This window comes from Lithobates pipiens, unplaced genomic scaffold, assembly GCF_037356315.1.
Source record: "Lithobates pipiens isolate NorthernLeopardFrog02 unplaced genomic scaffold, aLitPip1_a1.2 Scaffold_27, whole genome shotgun sequence".
NCBI lineage: Eukaryota > Metazoa > Chordata > Amphibia > Anura > Ranidae > Lithobates > Lithobates pipiens.
In genome coordinates, this window is record NW_027507788.1 from 207,938,638 (window position 1) to 207,961,699 (window position 23,062).

General features: G+C 46.7%; 1 protein-coding gene across 1 annotated transcript in view; it reads right to left on the reverse strand.

Moving 5' to 3' along the window:
• Positions 1–18,464, reverse strand: part of CLSTN1 (calsyntenin 1) — a 150,422-nt gene extending 131,958 nt beyond the window's left edge. The window contains 1 exon segment of the mRNA XM_077458152.1: positions 18,141–18,464. Coding sequence (XP_077314278.1) covers positions 18,141–18,219 — 79 coding nt within the window. The 5' untranslated portion in view covers positions 18,220–18,464.
• Between the last annotated feature and the right edge of the window lie 4,598 nt (positions 18,465–23,062).

Consider the following 23,062-nt stretch of genomic DNA (forward strand, 5'->3'; position numbering starts at 1 on the left):
AAATTTAAAAACATGTTCTATTTCTAAAGTCCGCCGGATTTTTGGCAAGCAAAGGTCCGATGGAGCCCACACACGATCGAATTGTCCGACGGACTCGTTCGCACGCGGCATAAGTCGTCGACCCCGCGTCCCTCATCTTGTTGTGTCAATGCCGCATCACCAGCCGTCCCATTAAAGTGAATGGGACCATTGGCGGTAAAGCGCCGCTAGTTTTAGCGGTGCTATACTGGCAGGAGCGGGGCGCTTTTAACCCCAAAGGGGTTAAAAATGGCAGAATAGCGGCTGCTGCCAAAGTGCTTCGCTAGCGATGCCCACTGATTTCAATAGCAGGGGCGGTTTAGGAGTGCTGCATACACCGCACCACCCCAAAGATGCTGCTAGCAGGACTTTTCCCCATCCAGAAAGCACACCGCCCCAGTGTGAAAGCACTCAGGCTTTCATACTGGGGTGGCTTGAGAGGCACTTTTTAGGCGCCAATTTTAATCACTAAAATGCCTGAAAAGCTCCTTCAGTGTGAAAGGGGTCTTAAAGTGGTTATAAACCCTAAAAAAACACTGCAAGACAAAGGCATAATGAGCTAGTATGCAAAGCATACTAGCTCATTATGAATTACTTACCCAAGATCGAAGTCCCCGCAGCGGTCCTTGTTCACCGCTCTTGGCAGACGACATCTCTCCTGGGGGTTGCTTCCAGGTATCGAGGCTCAGTCACTGTGATTGGCCAGAGCCGCAATGATGTCACTCCCATGCATGTGTACAGGAGCCGCCGGTAAAGGCACAGTCTAACTGAAGCAACCACACCTACGTGCCGTTGCTTCAGTTTGCTTAAGTGCGCATGTGTGGATGACGTCGACACATGCAAATACAGGGGATATCTCCTAAGCTGTGCAGGTGTAGGAGATATCCAGTGTAACTACAAGTAAACATAATTATAGACTTGCCTGTAGTAAAAAGTAATTTGTAAAGGGTTTACAACCACTTTAAATCAAGGTGTTTTAAATCAAGCCTTTTTACTAGTGATTTAAATTAAATCTACCCTGCAGCTCTGTAATTTTTTATTTTTTTTGAGCCTTTGAGTGTCCAAATGAAGGTTATGATGTAAAGGTGCTCATACAGATTAGAAGGCATTTGTGCTGAAACTTTTCCCCTTGAGAGCAGTCAGATGGAAGTAATTGGCATGAGCTCACAGATACCAGAACCCCCCCCCCCCCCCCGATCCGTCTGCTTTCTTCTGCCCATTTGTCTGATGTCTACGGGCACAGAAAGTTCCTCCAGACCACCAGGAACTGTCATGACCTTCTCCTGACCCGAGAGAATGTGGAGCACATGTGGCAAAGCAGCCATTGCCTCCCCCTCCATACAAAAAGACAGGACCTGTGCCGCCAGTACACACTAAAAAACATCAGTTTTTTAGTCTGAAGTTCCCGTTAGGCCTCTTTCACACGGGGCGGATCAGTAATGATCCGCCCCATGATGATCCGCTCGCTCAGCGGGGATCGCTCCGTTGTCCCCGGTGAGCCGGCTGCGGACAGGGCGGTCTCCGCACACTGTGCCGGGACCGCCCTGTCAGCTCTCCGCTCTCCTCTATGGGGGATCGGATGAACATGGACCGTCTGTCCGTGTTCATCTGATCCGCTCTGCAGACGGATAGAAAAATAGGATTTTCCTCCGTCTGCAGAATCGGAAAGTTGCGGAGGCGGAGGAAATCGGGTGTCTGCGGATGTTCATCCGCAGACACCCGCTATCCCATAGGGATGAATGTATGCCCGTATTTCATCCGCAAACGGATGGGTGAAATACGGAAATACCATCAGCATGTGTGAAAGGGGCCTTATCTCCTTGAGGATCCATAAACAGCAAAATAGCAACAAAACATCACAAGGGGTACGATCCGATCAGATCAGACCCAGACACAGAATAGACTAAAACTAAAAGCAAACCTGTCATGGGAAGAACACAAAAATGGGAAGTTATCAAAACTGGAGCCAATCCGCTTCTTTCGTTTCAAAGCTTAAAAGCGGAGTTCCCCTTAAAAAAAAAAAAAATATTACATTAAAAAAGGTCAGCAGCTGCAAATACTGCAGCTGCTGACTTTTAATAATTGAACACTTACCTGTCCCAGGGTCCAGCGACACGGGGGATTGAATCCCCGCTCATCTCCCCCTCCGCTCAGCGGCGCCGGCATTTTAACAGTGGGCGCCCAGCTGTGGCTTCACAGCCGGGCACCCACTGCGCATGCGTGAGTCTTGCCGCGACTGGCCGCCCAATCACCTGTGACCTGTCACGTGTCCCAGATGATTGACAGGGGGGAGAGGCGATCTCCCTTCCTGCGCTGAGGGAAGTGACGTCACGAGCCCAGGCGCTGAAGGAGGCAGATTTCAAGGGACCCCCTAGCAACAGGCATTATAAGGCAAGTAAAAAAAAAATGTTTACAAATTTTTTTTTTTTCCATTTTTTACAAGCACATTAATTTTTTTTTTTTTTGGGGGGGTGGAACTCCACTTTAATGAGTAACTCTGAGAAATAAACATTCCCCTCCGGGATGATCTCTGTACATTACAAGGATTGTAACAAACTCTGTTGCGCATGTCTACCCTTTGTTATCCTGAAGAACTAGCTCTGTGTGTCCATGTGCAAAGTGAATCCAATGGAAGTGATGGCATCATTTTCAATCAGCTGCTGCACTTGCAGGGTTCTAATGAGGAAAGTGGCAGGGTCTGCATCCCATTTAGATAGGATTTGTTGCAGGGAATGCCAAAAATAAATAAAATCAGACTTCTGTGAAAACTGGTGAGCCAATCACACAAGCAGGAAATTTTGTTTCGGTTGTTCTGTACACCATCCACCATTAATGCTGCCACCAGACTCCTCTACCTAACCAACCGCTCAGTGTCCCCACCCCAATCTGTCCGGTTATCTACTACTCCATCCACTTAAAGATAATCCATGAAAACTCATCTCCTCAAGGAAAGCTATCCAGTAAGGCTTCATATACACGGAACGTTTTAAAGGGCCAGTTCACACCACATGCAGTCGTCCCCGCCCCCCCTCTTTATGTTTGATCGATGTACCTGCGCCCACTAACCACAGTTGTTTCCAAATATATCTATTTGAATTTCGTTCTCTTATATGTAGCATTACTATGGGATTTATTATTGCATGTAAAAGAAAGCATCAATGACTCTGTATTTTCTCTGAAAAACCACTATTGGAACTAAAAAAAAAAACAACACCATTAGCATTTTAACAGTAAAAAAACTTCCTAAAAAAAAAAAAAAAAAATAAAAGAAAAAGACCAAATGTGGCTAAATGCTTGATCCAGCGTTTTTCGCCGTTTTGCGTTTTTACAGCCAAACAGCCTCTGCTCCTGGATGCACTGGCAGTCTGCTTTCTATTACTGCCTCTAAACGCTAATGTCTCCATACTCCTCTGAAAGATTGTGTGTGAATGGACACACAGGCTAACATGGAGGAGAGTTCAGAAGCAGGGAAAAAACAAAAAACAAAAAACAAAAAAAAAAATAAAACGCCAGAAGCCCCTAAAAGCAGCTGAAAAAATGCCCTGTGTGCATGAGGCCGTATACTATAAGTAGAGACATGTGGAATAGTGACCTGCAGGACTGAGCCGTGTTCAGAGCTCGGCCTCTATGTATTTGCTATGCTTGGAAATGGCAAAAAAAAAAAAAAAAAAATTATTTTTCCACAGACCGATCTAAAACTCCACAATGATGATGTGAATGTGAGTCAGAGCTTTGTTACTAAACAGTCTTCCCACAATGTATATGCAACACAAGCTCCGATTCATACCATGAGATTTAGAATAAATGAGTGTAATTAAAAGGGGTTGTAAAGGTTTGTTTTTTATTTTCTAAATAGGCTCCTTTAAAGCTAGTGCATTGTTGGTTCACTTACCTTTTCCTTCGATTTTCCTTCTAAATGTTTTTTTTTTCTTTGTCTGAATTTCTCACTTCCTGTTTCTCCTCAGTAAACTTCACACCATCATCCGAGCGGTGTTTAGTCAGCCAGAACAGCTTACTGAGGAGGAACAGGAAGTGAGAAATTCAGACAAAGAAAAAAAAACATTTGGAAGGGAAATCGAAGGAAAAAGGTAAGTGAACAAACAATGCACTAGCTTAAAGGAGCCTATTTAGAAAAGAAAAAAAAAAAAAAAAACCTTTACAACCCCTTTAACTATACAATGATGGAATGGGAACCAAATAACCAATAAGATCCCAGCTTGGTTTATTGATGATAACCAATATTGATTGGTGTGCGCAAAAGTTTTAGCGTCTACAAACTGTGGGATTGTATGTACGTAATATATATATATATATATATATATATATATATATATATATATATATATTTTTTTTTTATTATTATTATATTAGGGGTGGGTGCAACGGATCAAAAAACCTCACAGTTCGGATCGTTCCTCGGATCAATTTTCGGATCAGCAAATAATCATTGAATTTGCAAAAACCTGTGAAAATTCCACCACCATATAATCCCCACTGTAATATACGCTGAGTATGGCTGGGTATTGCCGAGTATACAATCAGGCACCCTAGATTGATTGCTATTATTTTGATCGCTGACACCCTGCTCTGCAGCCCCCCTTACAGGCCGTTTGCCCCGACGGTGGCGGGATTGTGACTTCTAAACTCTTTCAGCAGCAGAATAATGCAACCACACACACACAAAGATTTTATAGAGGTGTCACTCTTGCCAACAAAACCAATCAAACCCCACCCCCCTGTCTTTCACTAGAATAGAAGATGAAAAGAGGCCAATGATTGGTTGATCTAAAAAGTCAAGAAATGTGATACAAAGAAAGGTTTCCCTTTCACATACATACAGCTGATTTCATGTCACACCTTTTCCTCCCGGCCTACATATACTCCTAGAGAAGAATGTTTTCTGGGAATAAACACATCTGCTTGAACTTTATCATATTACCAGATAATAATGTAAGAGCTTATGTGGAATAAACTGTACAAAATAAGAGTTGTGTATGCTGAGTGCTGACCAATCATATTCATCGACCCATTTTACCAGAATTTAAAAGTTGAGACTAGAAGTCTTGGGGGGGGGGGGGGAGGTTTCTATAAAAATAACAAAAAGCATGTTATACTTACCTGCTCTGTGTAATGGTTTTGCACAGAGCAGCCCCAATCCTCATCTCGGGTCCCTGGCTTGAGCTCCCGGTCCCCCCCCCCCCCATTGAGTGCCCCCACTGCGAGCAGCTTGGCACCTGATCTGAGCCGCTGCACCGAGAATCCATTCAGACATGGAGCCGCGGCCCAGCCCCACTCTCTCTCTCCTCATTGGCTAACTGACTTTGATTGACAGCAACTCAGGAGGGGGGAGTCCCGGGTGGCCGAGGCACGCATGGACATCGCTGGATCTAGAGGTGGCTTGGGTAAGTATTAGGGGGGGGGGGGGGCTGCTGCACACAGGCCTTTTATACTAAAGCATAGAATGCATTAAGATTAAAAAAATAAAAATAAAAAATAAAAGTTTGCCTTTACAATCACTTTAAAAGATGAATCCTCACTGGTCCCTGTGGGCAACAACAATGCCATTGTTCACACCTTCTTTTCTATTTCTTTTTCTAATGGTGGCTCTTTTATTTCCGTTTTCTGCTGAGAAGGATGTTAACATGCAAATTGGGCAACCCTCTAAAGAAACCAGGACCATTGCCTGCCCGCCTTACATTCAATGGACGCCCCGTCACCGGGGTTCCCGGGGAGGAATGGCGCCCCGTCACCGGGGTTCCCGGGGAGGAATGGCGCCCCGTCACCGGGGTTCCCGGGGAGGAATGGCGCCCCGTCACCGAGGTTCCCGGGGAGGAATGGCGCCCCGTCACCGAGGTTCCCGGGGAGGAATGGCGCCCCGTCACCGAGGTTCCCGGGGAGGAATGGCGCCCCGTCACCGAGGTTCCCGGGGAGGAATGGCGCCCCGTCACCGAGGTTCCCGGGGAGGAATGGCGCCCCGTCACCGAGGTTCCCGGGGAGGAATGGCGCCCCGTCACCGAGGTTCCCGGGGAGGAATGGCGCCCCGTCACCGAGGTTCCCGGGGAGGAATGGCGCCCCGTCACCGAGGTTCCCGGGGAGGAATGGCGCCCCGTCACCGAGGTTCCCGGGGAGGAATGGCGCCCCGTCACCGAGGTTCCCGGGGAGGAATGGCGCCCCGTCACCGAGGTTCCCGGGGAGGAATGGCGCCCCGTCACCGAGGTTCCCGGGAAGGAATGGCGCCCCGTCACCGAGGTTCCCGGGAAGGAATGGCGCCCCGTCACCGAGGCTGCCGGGAGGAATGGCGCCCCGTCACCGAGGCTGCCGGGAGGAATGGCGGCCCGTCACCGAGGCTGCCGGGAGGAATGGCGCCCCGTCACCGAGGCTGCCGGGAGGAATGGCGCCCCGTCACCGAGGTTGCCGGGAGGAATGGCGCCCCGTCACCGAGGCTGCCGGGAGGAATGGCGCCCCGTCACCGAGGCTGCCGGGAGGAATGGCGCCCCGTCACCGAGGCTGCCGGGAGGAATGGCGCCCCGTCACCGAGGCTGCCGGGAGGAATGGCGCCCCGTCACCGAGGTTCCCGGGAGGAATGGCGCCCCGTCACCGAGGTTCCCGGGAGGAATGGCGCCCCGTCACCGAGGTTCCCGGGAGGAACGGTGCCCCATCATTGAGGTTCCCGGGAGGAATGGTGCCCCGTCATTGAGGTTCCCGGGAGGAACGGTGCCCCGTCATTGAGGTTCCCGGGAGGATTAGTACCCCATCAAACAATAATTGATTATGAAAATAATCATTAGTTGCAGCCCTAATTTGAAGTGAAGGGATCTCGGTCACATTGCCTGACCCCAGACCACAAACCCCAAACCCCCTCCCCGCCTGACACACACACACACACACACACACACACACGCCATATATAGGACAGGAAGCTGGAAGGAAAGGTTCTAGTTAAAGCTACATTGGTATATTAGATGTTAAATCCAGCAGCACATCATTTGACAAGTGTGGGAGGTGTGATTATTGCTAAAACAAGGTTCCCTTTAACAGGGCGCGACATGAAAACAAAAATTAAAGATCAGGCAAAGTGCTAATAATCTTCAACAGACAAAAAGCAGAAAAATTCTCCTATATAAAAAAAAAAAAAAAAAAAAATCACCATTGACGTTCTGCAAGGCTCTGCGATTGTGAAGCAGTTAAACAGCGGGAGTAGAATGCCAATGTTAACAATACAGAGAATGCATTCCACTTATGGCGGCTCCGCTCAGTCACAAGACTCGCCATTATAGGAGAATACACGCTCCAAAAATAAAAGCAACCCCCCGCAGGGAAGGCTGAATATATGTATATTTAACCAACACCAAACATTCTATAAATATAGCAACACATTTGCTGGAAGTGACTAGACTGCAGTTTATACCGACAACTACACCAAGCAAATGCATTTCTGTCCTGGAGACGGGCTCTAAAACCGCGCTCAGGATTTTGTGTTCCTCACTGGGGAGATTTCTCTTCACAGGAAGTAAGAGGAAATCCCCTCTTATCTGTCACAGGAACAAGTGTCCCCACTGGAAGATGTCACCTCTATTCCTGTTCTGGTGGCAACACACCCCCAAGTTTTAATTTCAGGTGACGTTGACGATCAAGATGGTTAGGCCCCGCCCATTCACATTAATCACATAGCGTTCCTGCCACGCGGTTTCGACAGCACAAATCTGCGTGTCGCAAAAGGGCCACCCCATTCTTGCTTGAACGGGCTGCCCAATGCGAAAAAGAAGTTCCTGCTCCTTTGCAGGCGACAAGCTTAATGGAATTTCCTGAGGACGCGGTTTGTCCTGATTGACGCACAATCCTGTTGCACGACAACATTGCGTTTGGGGGTGCCATTGAAGGATATTGGCACTCAAATGCGCGCTTGCACGCCACCATTCAGGATTGTGGGCAGAATCTCTATGATTCTATGATATCGCAATTCCAAAATCGCAAAGTGTGAATGAAACCTGAGGGCCAATTCACACCACATGCAGTCCAATGCGTTTTTTTTTTCGCATCAAAAACACAGTAGGTTATATGGTTCACAGCAGTGCGGTCAGTTCCCGGGCTTTACAGTTCCAGAAAAAAAAAAACTAGTAGAACGCGCTGCATTTTTTCCTGCACTGAAACGCAGTTGAGAACATCAAAAACGCACTAGACCCTGGTACAGTGGAAAAAAAATAATGAAAAAATAAAAATAAAACATCTGAAGGCACCCAGAATGGACATTGCGTCGTTTGCCGCAGAAGAGTGCAGTGATCTTTCTCTAGAAGTGGGAGCAGATACCTGTTTTTGGCAGGTATCCGCCCCTCCCGCCCTCTTGGCACCAGGGGTGTGGGGGGGGGGGGGGGGGGTCCGAGCCGTGGAAGTTCCATTTCTTTGTGCAACTCCACTTTAAAATTAAAACAATAACATTGCCAGTGCATGTTATCTCAGCTTGCAGAGCTTGGATCCATTGAATGAGTTTACCTAAATTTAAGTATTGCAGAATATACAGCCTCGTGCTACATATAACTAAGCTCCATTTCATGCTGAATAAACCAAAATTATTAATGTATCTTAAATAGAAAACTATCTTTAGATTTTTACTCCAAAAGAAATTTTATTAAAATCATTCATCAAATGATTAATTAAAATCATCATGAAAAAGATTTCAGCTGGGTTCACACCTATGCGAATTGGATGTGGATTTTTTCCACATCCAATTCGCATAGCAGGAGAATATGACCAGCTCTCTATGGATCCTGTTCACGTGTCTCTGAGGCGGCTGCGAAGCGCAGTGCACAGAAACGCTGTGCGTCTGTGAATCCGTTTCAGGGCTGAATTCAGGCAAAGATTTTTCCCTGAAACGGAGAACTAGGACGGACAAGCGTTGCTGTGCGATCCGCGGCTGGTTTGTGTGTGAACTGAGCCTTAAACCCAATAAAAATCAGATCTCAATTTACAAAAAATAAAAAAAAAATCTGATTTTTCAGATTTAAACATATATAAATGAATTAATAAAAAAAAAAAAAAACACAATAAAAATGATTTAAAAAAAAAAAAAAAATCTGATCTTTATCCACGCTGTAATGAATGCATCCCTTGTATAAAAAAAAAAAAAAAAAAAAAAAACATTTTAATTCTCCCAAACACGTTCTAAAATTATGTAAACGGACTGTATGAACAGGCTGCACAGCAATACAATAATAATAATAAACGCTATTATAGGGCCTTTAAGCTCGGTTCACACTGGTGCGAAGAAAGAAACCGCACAGGTTCCCGCATCGCACCCGACTCGCAGGCAGTGCACACTGCCATATGCGAGCCACTGTGGGTGCGAATACAAAAGTTAATAACGCCCCCAGATCGGTTTGCATATGGCAGTACGAAGGACGAACTGTCAGTTCAGACATGAATCGGATCGCATACGTGTGAACAGTCATGCAATCAAATTCTGGTGCGAATAAAAAATAAAAAAAAAAGGGGTCCTGCATGGTGCGAATGTTATTCGAATTCAGCCATACAATCTGGCTGAATTTGCATTGCACAGACATTGCATGCGAGTTGCCCTGCAGTGCGAATCGCATGCCATCTCGCACAGCGCACCAGTGTGAACCCAGCCTAAAAAGTAAGCGCTAATGAGCGGGGCCCTCTCATCCCTCCTGTATTGAATTGTATCTACTGTCTGCCCTCATGTTGTAAAGAGCTGCGCAAACTGTTGGCACTATAAAAATCCTGTACTTTTTATTTAAAGGTACTTATATAGCGCCGTCAATTTACGCAGCGCTTTACATATACATTGTACATTCACATCGGTCCATACTCTCATGGAACTTACAATCTAAGGTCACTAACGCTAGCCATACACGGTTAGAATATCGTTTGGAAAAAACGATCGCAAATTGTAAAATTTGTCGAACGTGCATGCGAGAACGCCAACATTGTCTCAATAGATGCCGCCTAATATTCGACATATTAGCGATCGATATCAACATCAATAGTACAATTGCTATTAGTATTGATACAATGAACATTGTATCAATAGATGCTGACCAATATTCGACATATTAGCGATCGATAACATCAATAGTACAATTGCCCTCGATTGATTATATAAGCAGCTGAAATGCACATGCGCTGTCGATTTATTTTTCGAACCATTTTCGTTCGATTACACTACTAATCATTCGAAAAATCAATAGTTTTTGCAAAAAAAAATCCAAACATGTTGTTTTGTTTTTTTTCAGCACAAAATTTGCATTTCGAGAATTGAAATGTAACCACTAACGTTTTGAACGATCGAGCGTAAAGGACGTTTTTACGAACGATATTCTAACCGTGTCTGGCCAGCATAACTCACATTCATATACTAGGGCCAATTTAGAGAGAAGCCAATTAATTTGCCAGCATGTCTTTGGAATGTATAATAATAATAATTTATTATTATTATTATTATTAATTAAACTTCTCAAAAAGCTTTAAAGAAGAAAAAAAAAAAAAAAAGAAAAAAAAAAAAAACAGGAAAAAAAGAAAGAAAAAAAAAGGAAATACACAGGATAAAAGAAAAGGAAAAAAAAAAAAAAAAAAATTAAAAGAAGAAAAAAGGGGCAATTACGTGAAATATAGGAACACCATATTTATTATAGCGATCACATAAAAGGGTCCTTTGCAATGAACGTGGCCTAAAGTCCTTCAGGGAAAGAAGCTGAAATCTATCATCTGAAGGTCTGCAATGCGCATACCTACAACCTAGAGACTGTCACTACACAAGAGTCCTAACACCACCGTGTCCTTACACACCGGTCCCCCCAGCATACAAGGCACAATGCATGCCTGTGACACCCGCAATCAGTGTTTGTGTGTGTGTGTGTGTGTGTGTGTGTGTGTGTGATGTGCCGTTCCCCAGGGAGGGGACTAATGAATCAGAGCGCACCACAGATGAGGTCTCGCTGACGACAGATTTCTGAGTAACCAGCACACACATCTATTGACTTCTCCAGACCACAGCAAACAGGAAAGCTATCGGGAAATAATCTCGGAGGGAGGTGCAGCTTTGCAAATACAACACCGGAACAAACAGAGCAATAATGGGCTGGGAGAAAAAAAAAAAAAAAAACACCTACAATCTACAAGCAGCTGGCCCTTCTGAAATTAGACAATTTTATGTTACAGCAGATTGGTAAAACCGCAAACGGTACAACCTGCTCGAAGCAAAGAATAGTAACCAAAAAAATAATAATAAAAAGTCATATAATATAAATGATTAAAAAAAAAATATATGACTTTTTATTATATTTTATTTTTATGTTTTTGTCACTTTTTTTTATTTTTTTATGTAAAAAAAATAAATAAAAATGTGACAAAAAAATAAATAAAATAAAAAATTGTGACATTTTCATAAAAAAATAAATAAATATAGAAAATAAATCAACAGAAGGTTCTTTTTAAACACAACGGAAGCGCAATGGACCAGTGTGAAGACATCCATAGAATTTAAAGGCATGTATTTTTCTTGAGCTTTTTTTGCGCTAAAAAGGTGCCGATAATGGGCGACAAATTCATATTCATTTAAATTCATGAATTTAAAAAAAAGTCAAATATATTACATAGGTATACAAAAATTATAATATACATACAATATAATTATAATATACATACTATATAATATATATAATCATTTTTGCATACCATTGTAATATATTTGACTTTTTTTTTAAATTCATGAATTAAAAAAAAAAAGTCATATATATTACATAATATGTTACAATGGTATACAAAAATGATTATATATATATATATATATATATATATATATATATATATATACATACACACACACACACATATATATATATATATATACACACACACACACACACACACACACACACACACACATTTTTATTTTGTTTATTTATATATTATTTTTTTTTAAACTATCATTTTCATTTCATCCTGTATTTTTGGTTTCGCCACCAAAACTTCCATTCGCTGCACCTCTAGAGAAAAGATATACAACTGTTTGCATAGAGGGATAAAGAAAATTCAGAACCACGGATCAAATTTTTTCGCCATTTAACTGCAAAGATTGCTTTACTAAAGAATAAAAAAAATCCATATGACTTTTAGTAGAGATTGACTAACATCAATCCTTATGGCAACAAAACGGCATGCAAAGTGCAGCAAACCAACCAATCACAAATCCTCTTGTTCAATTTTCTCTGAACTGATAAAAATGGTTTCACCTGTTTTTTTGTTTTGTTTTTTTTGCGTCCAGTTATATCGAATTATTCTTTGCACTAATAAAAATTTTTTTAATTCCAACAGTTGTGGGACCAAAAGTGTCGGCATGGCTTCCCAACCAATAAACTATACGGTACAATGAAGTGTGCGCTTTCACAAAAGCTGAGAGGAGCTCAAGCAGATACACACTGATCTAAAAAAAAAAAATTTATAAATACAAAGTTCTAGCAAAATAAATAAGAACAGGAATCGCACTGATCGATGTGATACATCACGATGAAATCTATACATATTTATGTCTGTGGATTTTGAAGGCAAAAATGAAATATGATCAAAGAATGCAGAGAAAACACATCCGTCCTCCAAACTATACATATAATAGCTACAGAGGACGGCATTCCTTCATTCCCTTGACTATTGTGATGTAATCTTTGTGCATCCCTTTTAGGATGCGGTGTGGCTCTTTTGCATTGGATGGGGTGCAAAGGGCTGAATGTCCTAAGAGATGACCTACAAGAGCAGCAATGCAGTGTGTGTAGCTGGGATGTACTAATAATAAAAGGGCCCCAAATAGGCACCAGGGAATGTGCCGACAAGATCAGGCTTCTCTGGCCATGCAGGGACCCCCCGCCCAACCTAAAGATGGCTACATAAAGAGGATTTTGCTAGTAATCGGGTAACGAAAATGTCCTTTATTTATTCAGTACTTCCAGAAATACTAAATATATTTCATCCAAATTCTACATGTACGTAGAATCCAATCCAGAAATTCTACATGTACGTAGAATCCAATCCAAATTCTACAGAATCCAATCCAAATTCTACATATAAAAAGTCAGCGATGACCTGGGATTTCACAGACACAGGACGGTACGCTGTAAAAACACAGCGATCTTCTCTGATAAAGATCAGCGACTTTGTTTCAGCTTTTCTATAGGCATCTGCTGAAGAAGACGCACAGCATAGACTATACAATTACCGACAGAGGCTTCTGGAAGCAGGTGTTATAGGGCTTTACAATGTATTGCAACACTAGGACAAGAATAAGGAGGCATCGCAGGGCGTCAAGGGATTGTACCAGGAATAATTGAACCTATCAGATACCGTGCATGCGCACTTTCCAGTATCCAGGAGCCACTATGGAATACGGCTATTCTCTGACATCCAAGAACCCCTATAGCAGTGATGGTGAACCTTGGCACCCCAGATGTTTTGGAATTACATTTCCCATGATGCTCATGCTCTCTGCAGTGTTGTTGAGCATCATGGGAAATGTAGTTCCAAAACATCTGGGGTGCCAAGTTTTGCCATCACTGCCCTACAGAGAGGATAGCAGGTCCTGATATCATAAGGGTCACAGAGGGATACGGAGAGAAAGTAATAAGACATTTGGTGTGGTGACAGCAAGTAAGGCATGAAACGCTGCTCAATCAACCTGACCATGCCCCCCCCCCCACAACCTGTTTTGTCCCAACCACCAAGGCTTAATCAGGTGAGAGGTAGGAACTAGGCAAAGTGAAATGAGTCAGTGGATTAGCGATGGATGAGGTTGTTTACACCCAACGTGGACTGGCTTGGTTGAGCGGCATCTCATACCCTTCTTACGGACGCCTCCGGATGTGTAAAAAAAAAAAAAAAAAAAAAAAAAAAAGGGATCCCAGCACCCTCTTTCCTGAGCACCAGCAGGGAACCACGCCATATTATAGTCTTGCTTGGTGCAGCGCTGCAAGTGTTGACACTCTAGGGCAGTGATGGCAAACCTCTGCACTCCAGATATTTTGGAACTACATTTCCCATGATGCTCAACTACACTGCAGAGTGCATGAGCATTATGGGAAATGTAGTTCCAAAACATCTGGGGTGCCAAGGTTCTCCATCACTGCACTAGGGTGGTGGGGCATCCCCTGGTACCATCACTGACCACTCTATTCCAGTCAGCTCAGCAATGTGCAAAACACTCTGGTACCCAGGGGCCAACATACAATCCTAACTACTCTCTGACTTTCAGGGATTTCCATATATAGAATGTCAGGTTCTAATATCAGGTGGGATCCAAGAGGAATATAATAAGACCTCTGGACTGCTAGGACATTGTTTGGATGCCATATACAGGCTGGTCATATAACACTCTGACACGCTATGTAAAAACCTATATACACGTATATTCTGGGGGTCATACATGGCTACCGGCCAGACTTTCCCCGCCAGGGCCGCAACGTGCCCATATTACAATCGGTCATTAGCATTGGAATGTCTCCAAGCAGGCTTGATAACATACGGTAAGAGTACCCAGAGGTTCCTCATGCCCTGTAAAAAGGTGACCCCCCAACAGGATTTGTCCTGAGAAGACTCCAAAAACATAAATAGGAATTAATCAGACCTGATAAACCTCAGGATGGACTTGTCATGCTTGGTAATCCAAGTGCCATCCTATGTTTATGACATAACCGATGATATCTGGGCATCTCACATTAGGATTGGATTCACCTTTCATTATCAGCGTTCAAAAAAACAGAAAGAATAAATATAAAAATCGAACACCAAATACAAAAACCTAAACAGGCATATATTTCATATAATTCAACCTGCCAGGCACTAAGTACTCCAATATCTGTGGACCACCAAAGAATACCGGCTATTCTCTGCCATCCAGGGGCGCCCATATACAAAACGACAGGGTCCTCTTACGAGGGTCATTCTGGAAGAACGTATAACAAGACATCTGGTAGGGTAGAACATTCCTTGGTACCATCAATTGGCAGAGGCTGTTGATAAAAATATACAGCCCCCTAATGTAAAAACCTAAACAAGCGTATAATTTGGTGGGTTATAGCCACTGGGCACACTAGAACTTCAATGTGCCGATATGACCGGCATCACATCAGTCACCAGACAATTCTGAGCCGGCTTGGCCTCATCCTGTGCTCAGGGGGTCCCTCATGCCTCAAACCAGTGACTCCCAGCAGGTTTTACCCTGAAAATACTCCAGGACTATTATTAAAAGAGATTATATGGACCAGTCAAACCTCTGAATGGACTTGTCATGAATCACGATAGATAACCCAGGTGCCAAGTATTTGAGGGCCATCATAGAACAGCGGCTATTCTCTGACATCCAAGGAGCCTCATACACAGAATAGTAGCTTCTAACCTCAGGCGGGTCACAAAAGGGGGTCTGGGGGGGAATGTAACAAGACCTTTTATTGTGGTAGATCTGTTGGCACCACCACCGCAATGTGCCGATATAACCCGCATCACATCAATCACCAGCCAAGGCACATTGCGGTGGGGCATCATCTGGTCTTTGGATGACCATAAGTCCCTCATAAGCAATGATTAATCTGACCTGCCAAACCACTGGATGGACATGTCCTGCTCAGTAATCCAGGTGCCGTTGAATGTATAGAATAGATCTGATAATAGATAAAATTGGATTTGACTTTCATTACCGGGGGGGGGGGGCATGCAAGAACACTCGGGGTATAATCTTTAAACAGATATGGCCGCCTGATCATATAACATTCATATAACAACAATAAATGGCACTGGACACAGTCAGGACATGTACCAATATGAACGGCATCACATCAATTATCAACCCTTGGTATCATCTGAGCAAGGCTTGGCATCGTCTGGTATTTGCGTGATTGGGGGCCCCTCATGCCTCGCAACCAGTGACCTCAAACAGGACTGGCCCCAAAAAAAAGCCAACTATACAATCGGAAATGAATCAGACCTGGCAAACATCAGGATGGAGCAGCCATGCTGGCAGGGCCATCTTTAAGGCAGGGCAAAAGGGGCAGCTGCCCTGGGCCCTGTCATTGTTGTGGGGCCCAAAGCAGCTGCCTCATATTTGCCAACTATCCCAGTGTAAATTCCCTTGTCCCTTGAAGTTTTAGTCCTGTGCTGTGTCCCGATATCTCAGTGTGAAGTGCTGCTACTAATGCTGTGTACAGGTGACTCACCTGCGGATCCTGTGTTTACATGTAAAACCGGCATTACTAAGTAAATAGATGCGGCTGGCAGCATTGATATGTAAATAAAGGTGCCATTCATATGTATATCATGCTCCCCTGCAGTGAGGAGATGATGTGCTGTAACCTCTAGCAACCAATCAGTAAGCAGTATTACTTTACTGTAATCTCTAGCAAACAATTAACAAGCAGAAATCATTTGCTGTAACCTCTTGCAACTAATCAGTGAGCCGAAATGTGTGCTGTAACCTCTAGCAACCAGTCATTAAGCAGTAATGATATGCTGTAACCACTGGCAACCAATTGCAAATGCTGCCTGATCTGATACAGTAAACTGATTTTAAGTCTAGCTGCTATTTATTGTATGTCTCAGAGCAGGTGGAGAGCAAAATTGCATGGGGGGGGGGTCCCCAAGAAAATCTTTGCCCAGGGTCCAATCAATATTAAAGACAGCCCTGCATGGTAGGTAAAACAAGTGTAATGTACACCCCCTCTCTGAATTCCAGGAGCCACCAGAGAACACCGGCTATTCTTTGACATCTAGGGAGCCCCATATACAGAATGGCAGCTCCTGATATCAGGAAAGTCACAGAGGGAGCCAGGGAGAATGTACCAAGACCTTTGGTGTGGCAGAACATCCCCCGATACCACCGGGCAAAGGCTGGTCCTATAAAATTCTCCAAAACAGTGAAGAGGGACTAATCTGAGCCGACAAACCTCGGGATGGACCCGTCATGCTAGGTGTTCCAGACACTCCTCTCTCTAGTACCCAGGGGCCACTATAGAATACTGGCTATTCCCTGACATCGAGAGACCTCCGTATACAGAATAGGAAGGTCACAGAGAGACCCAGGGTCCATCAGGACCTTTAAACCAGTTACCCCCAAGCAGGATTTGCCCTAAAAAGAATGCCCTAGAAGAACGTAATAAGGCCTCTGGTGTAATAGGACATCCCCTGGTACCACCACTGGGCACACTATGACAGGCAGGACTGCAATGTGCCAATATTATGGGCATCACTTCAATAATCAGTGCTGGCATGCTTGGCATCTGGTGCTCAGGGGCCCCTCGTGCCCCATAAACCCCTGAAAAGACATCAGGATCAATAAATCAGGACAGATCAGGCCCAGCAGGATGGAAGTGTCCTCAGTGATCCCGGTGCCACCACTTTCATTATCGGGGCCACAAACAGAATAACCCAGGGGTGTGATCTTCAGACAGCCACCCCCCAGACATTGAATATTTATACCCCCCCCCATGTAAAAAAACAAAATATTCTATGGGGGGGGGGGGTAGTCTGGGAACTGAATGACCATGGGGGAAGGGGGGTCATCAAGAGCTCTGGGTGAGGGAAGTGGGGGGGGGGGTCATCAATGGCCCTGGGGGAGGGAAGTGGTGGGAGGGGGGGGGGGGTCATCAATGGCTCTGGGGGAGGGAAGTGGGCGGGGGGGGGTCATCAATAGCCCTGGGGGAGGGAAGTGGTGGGAGGAGGGTCATCAATAGCTCTGGGGGAGGGAAGTGGGGGGGTCATCAATAGCTCTGGGGGAGGGAAGTGGGGGGGTCATCAATAGCTCTGGGGGAGGGAAGTGGGGGGGGGGGTCATCAATGGCCCTGGGGGAGGGAAGTGGGGGGAGGGTCATCATTGGCCCTGGAGGGGGGGGGGGGTCATCAATGGCCCTGGGGGGAGGGTCACAGTGCCAATCCCAGTGTCCCCATTCCATACAATCACATCCCAGGAGCACTGTGATGCCTGGAACACAGGGGCCACCAAGGACAGACCTGGTCCCCAATGGTCCTCAGATACCCAACCAATCAGCACCCAGCGCTGCCTTCTGGTGACCCTGGCTCGGTGGCCCCATAAGCAGGACACACCCTGAGGGCCCCTTTCCCCTCTTTGCTCACCTCTAGTGGCCAAAGCCCCGCACAGCAGGCCGGTGATGAGCAGCAGGCAGGCCGGGGAACACCGCCACATCCCGGGCATCTTCTCCACCCCGCTGCGATAAGCCGGTGCCGGTCTTCCCCCTCCTCTTCCCTCGCTATTCCGGTAAGGGGGGGTCAGTCCCGATCTCCTCTCCTGATGTTTCCCTCTCCCGACCAGACGAGTGCCCCGTCCCCGTTCCGCTTCTCCGGTGCCGAGCTAAGATGGCGGCTTGGTACTGCTGAGAAAACGTCTCTGTGTCTGCGGGCACCGCGGCGACCAGCCCCGCCCACTCTCACCGCGACACCAAAACCCTGCAACGTTTGCGTCCCAGAGCCTCCCGGCCACGCCTTCTGCCGGCCTCTCTGGGTGAGGCGATTGGCCGCTCGTGGAACGCAGCCCGTCCCCGCCCACTGTGGGCTGAGGTGTGGTACGGGGAGCGGCCACGCCCACCGCCTGAGGGGATGAGTAGAGGCAGCTTCACCTCTGGGCGGGAGACATTCCCTGCATCCTCCTCAGTGATGCTCTGCAACACGGGCACACCCTGCCTGGCTGCAGCATCCATTGCTAATATCACTACTACTGTGATCATCAATATCACTACTGTGTCATGTCACCAGTATGCACGGGGTTCACAGCCTCAGTGCTGCCAGCTCAGCATCCTATATAACAGTGTATAATAACAGACTGAGGACCACTGGGGCCCCCTGCTGTGCCTTCACCCTTTATGACTGTATAATAACAGACTGAGGGGCCACTGGGGCCCCCTGCTGTGCCTTCACCCTGTATGACTGCATAATAACAGACTGAGGACCACTGGGGGCCCCATGTTGTGCCACCACCCTGTATGACAGTGTACAATACCAGACTGAGGACCACTGGGGCCCCCTGATGTGCATTCACCCTGTATGACAGTGTATAACAACAGCCTGAGGGGCCCCCTGCTGTGCCTTCACCCTGTATGCATGTATAATAACATACTGAGGGGCCACTGGGGACCCCTGCTGTGTCTTCACCCTATATAACAGTGTATAATAACAGACTGGGGCCCCCTGCTGTGCCTTCACCCTATATAACAGTGTATAATAACAGACTGAGGACCACTGGGGCCCCCTGCTGTGCCTTCACCCTATATAACAGTGTATAATAACAGACTGAGTGGCCACTGGGGCCTCCTGCTGTGCCTTCACCCTGTATGACAGTGTATAATACCAGACTGAGGGGGCACTGGGGCCCCCTGCTGTGCCTTCAACCTATATGACAGTGTATGTATAACAACAGCCTGAGGGCCCCCCTGCTCTGCCTTCCCCCGTATGACAATGTATAATACTAGACTGAGGGGCCCCCGTGGCCCCCTGCTGTGCCTTCACCCTGTATGACAGTGTATGTATAATAACAGTCTGAGGGGCCACCTGCTGTGCCATAACCCTGTATGCATAATAACAGTCTGAGGGGCCACCTGCTGTGCCTTCACCCTGTATTGGAGTGTATAATACCAGACTGAGGGACCACTGGGGATCCCTGCTGTGCCTTCACCCTATATGACAGTGTATGTATAATACCAGTCTGAGGGGCCACCTGCTGTGCCTTCACCCTGTATGACAGTGTATAATACCAGACTGAGGGACCACTGGGGCCCCCTGCTGTGCCTTCACCCTGTATGACAGTGTATAACAGCCTGGGGGGGGGCCCTGCTGTGCCTTCACCCTGTATCACAGTGTATAATAACAGACTGAGGGGCCACTGGGGCCCCCTGCTGTGCCATCACCCTGTATGCATAATAACAGTCCGAGGGGCCACCTGCTGTGCCTTCACCCTGTATTGGATGTATAATACCAGACTGAGGGGCCACTGGGGCCCCCTGCTGTGCCTTCACCCTGTATGACTGTATAATAACAGACTGAGGGGCCACTGGGGACCCCTGCTGTGCCTTCACCCTATATAGCAGTGTATAATAACAGACTGAGTGGCCACTGGGGCCTCCTGCTGTGCCTTCACCCTGTATGACAGTGTATAATACCAGACTGAGGGGGCACTGGGGCCGCCTGCTGTGCCTTCAACCTATATGACAGTGTATGTATAACAACAGCCTGAGGGCCCCCCTGTTCTGCCTTCCCCCGTATGACAATGTATAATACTAGACTGAGGGGCCCCCGGGGCCCCCTGCTGTGCCTTCACCCTGTATGACAGTGTATGTATAATAACAGTCTGAGGGGCCACCTGCTGTGCCATAACCCTGTATGCATAATAACAGTCTGAGGGGCCACCTGCTGTGCCTTCACCCTGTATTGGAGTGTATAATACCAGACTGAGGGACCACTGGGGATCCCTGCTGTGCCTTCACCCTATATGACAGTGTATGTATAATAACAGTCTGAGGGGCCACCTGCTGTGCCTTCACCCTGTATGACAGTGTATAATACCAGACTGAGGGACCACTGGGGCCCCCTGCTGTGCCTTCACCCTGTATGACAGTGTATAACAGCCTGGGGGGGGGGGGCCTGCTGTACCTTCACCCTGTATTACAGTGTATAATAACAGACTGAGGGGCCACTGGGGCCCCCTGCTGTGCCATCACCCTGTATGCATAATAACAGTCCGAGGGGCCACCTGCTGTGCCTTCACCCTGTATTGGATGTATAATACCAGACTGAGGGGCCACTGGGGCCCCCTGCTGTGCCTTCACCCTGTATGACTGTATAATAACAGACTGAGGGGCCACTGGGGACCCCTGCTGTGCCTTCACCCTATATAGCAGTGTATAATAACAGACTGAGTGGCCACTGGGGCCTCCTGCTGTGCCTTCACCCTGTATGACAGTGTATAATACCAGACTGAGGGGGCACTGGGGCCGCCTGCTGTGCCTTCAACCTATATGACAGTGTATGTATAACAACAGCCTGAGGGCCCCCCTGTTCTGCCTTCCCCCGTATGACAATGTATAATACTAGACTGAGGGGCCCCCGGGGCCCCCTGCTGTGCCTTCACCCTGTATGACAGTGTATGTATAATAACAGTCTGAGGGGCCACCTGCTGTGCCATAACCCTGTATGCATAATAACAGTCTGAGGGGCCACCTGCTGTGCCTTCACCCTGTATTGGAGTGTATAATACCAGACTGAGGGACCACTGGGGATCCCTGCTGTGCCTTCACCCTATATGACAGTGTATGTATAATAACAGTCTGAGGGGCCACCTGCTGTGCCTTCACCCTGTATGACAGTGTATAATACCAGACTGAGGGACCACTGGGGCCCCCTGCTGTGCCTTCACCCTGTATGACAGTGTATAACAGCCTGGGGGGGGGCCTGCTGTGCCTTCACCCTGTATTACAGTGTATAATAACAGACTGAGGGGCCACTGGGGCCCCCTGCTGTGCCATCACCCTGTATGCATAATAACAGTCCGAGGGGCCACCTGCTGTGCCTTCACCCTGTATTGGATGTATAATACCAGACTGAGGGGCCACTGGGGCCCCCTGCTGTGCCTTCACCCTGTATGACTGTATAATAACAGACTGAGGGACCACTGTGCCCCCCTGCTGTGCCGTCACCCTGTATGACAGTGTATAATACCAGACTGAGGGCCCACTGGGGCCCCCTTCTGTGCCTTCACCATGTATGACAGTGTATAACAAAAGCCTGAGGGGCCCCCTGCTGTGCCTTCACCCTGTATGACAGTGTATAATACCAGATTGAAGGGCCACTGGGGCCCCAGTGCTGTACTCCTGTGTTCAGAATGCACAAGACCATCCACATTGCATGGGACCCAGAAGCAAGTGGAGATCTTTGGAATAGCATTGTCTATTACACTGATTTCCAGCTTCCAGGTCCATCATCCAGGTGTGTCATATACATACCCTATATTACCAAAAGTATTGTGACGCCTGCCTTTACACACACATGAAATTTAATGGTATCCCAGTCTTAGTCCATAGGGTTCAATATTGAGTTGGCCCACCCTTTGCAACTATAACAGCTTCAACATTTCTAGGAAGGCCGTCCACAAGGTTTAGGAGTGTGTCTATGGGAATGTTTGACCATTTTTCAGAAGCGCATTTGTGAGGTCAGGCACTGATTTTGGATGAGAAGGACTTGCTCACAGTCTCTGCTCTAATTCATCCCAAAGGTGTTCTATCGGGTTGAGGTCAGGACTCTGTGCATGCCAGTCACGTTCCTCCACCCCAAACTTGCTCATCCATGTCTTTATGGACCTTGCTTTGTGCACTGGTCCAAATCTTTTGGTGGAGAGCAGATTATGGTGTGGGGTTGTTTTTCAGGGGTTGGGCTTGGCCACTTAGCTCCAGTGAAGGGAACTCTAATTAAAGAAAAGTTTTGCCAAACCCAGCAAAAAAATATATACTGTAGCTGCTGACATATATACTGTAGCTACACTTACCTGTCCTGGAATGCAACAATGTAGGCACCCCAGCTCGGGTGCTGCCGCCGCTGCCTTTCCTAATAAGGGAACCCGCAGTGAAGCCTTGCAGCTTCACAGCCGGCTCTCTACTATGCATGCACAAAGTGTGCTGTGCTTTCGAAAGGAGGAGGGGGCCAGACTTCTGAAAGAGATCACAGGGCAATCTACCGGAAGTGGGGACAAGTACCTGTACCCCCTGAGAGGTGTCAAATGTGACACGGGGGGGAGCAAGATAAGCAGAGCTTCCACTTTTGGCTGGAACTTTGCTTTAAGGCGTCAGCATACCAGGACATTTTGGACAATTTCACGCTCCCAAATTTGTGGGAACAGTTTGTTGATGGTCCCTTCATGTTCCAACATGACTGCGCACCACTGCACAAAGCAAGGTCCATAAAGACATGGATGGAGGAACTTGACTGGCCTGCACAGAGTCCTGACCTCAACCCGATAGAACATCTTTGGAATGAATTGGAGAGGAGACTGTGAG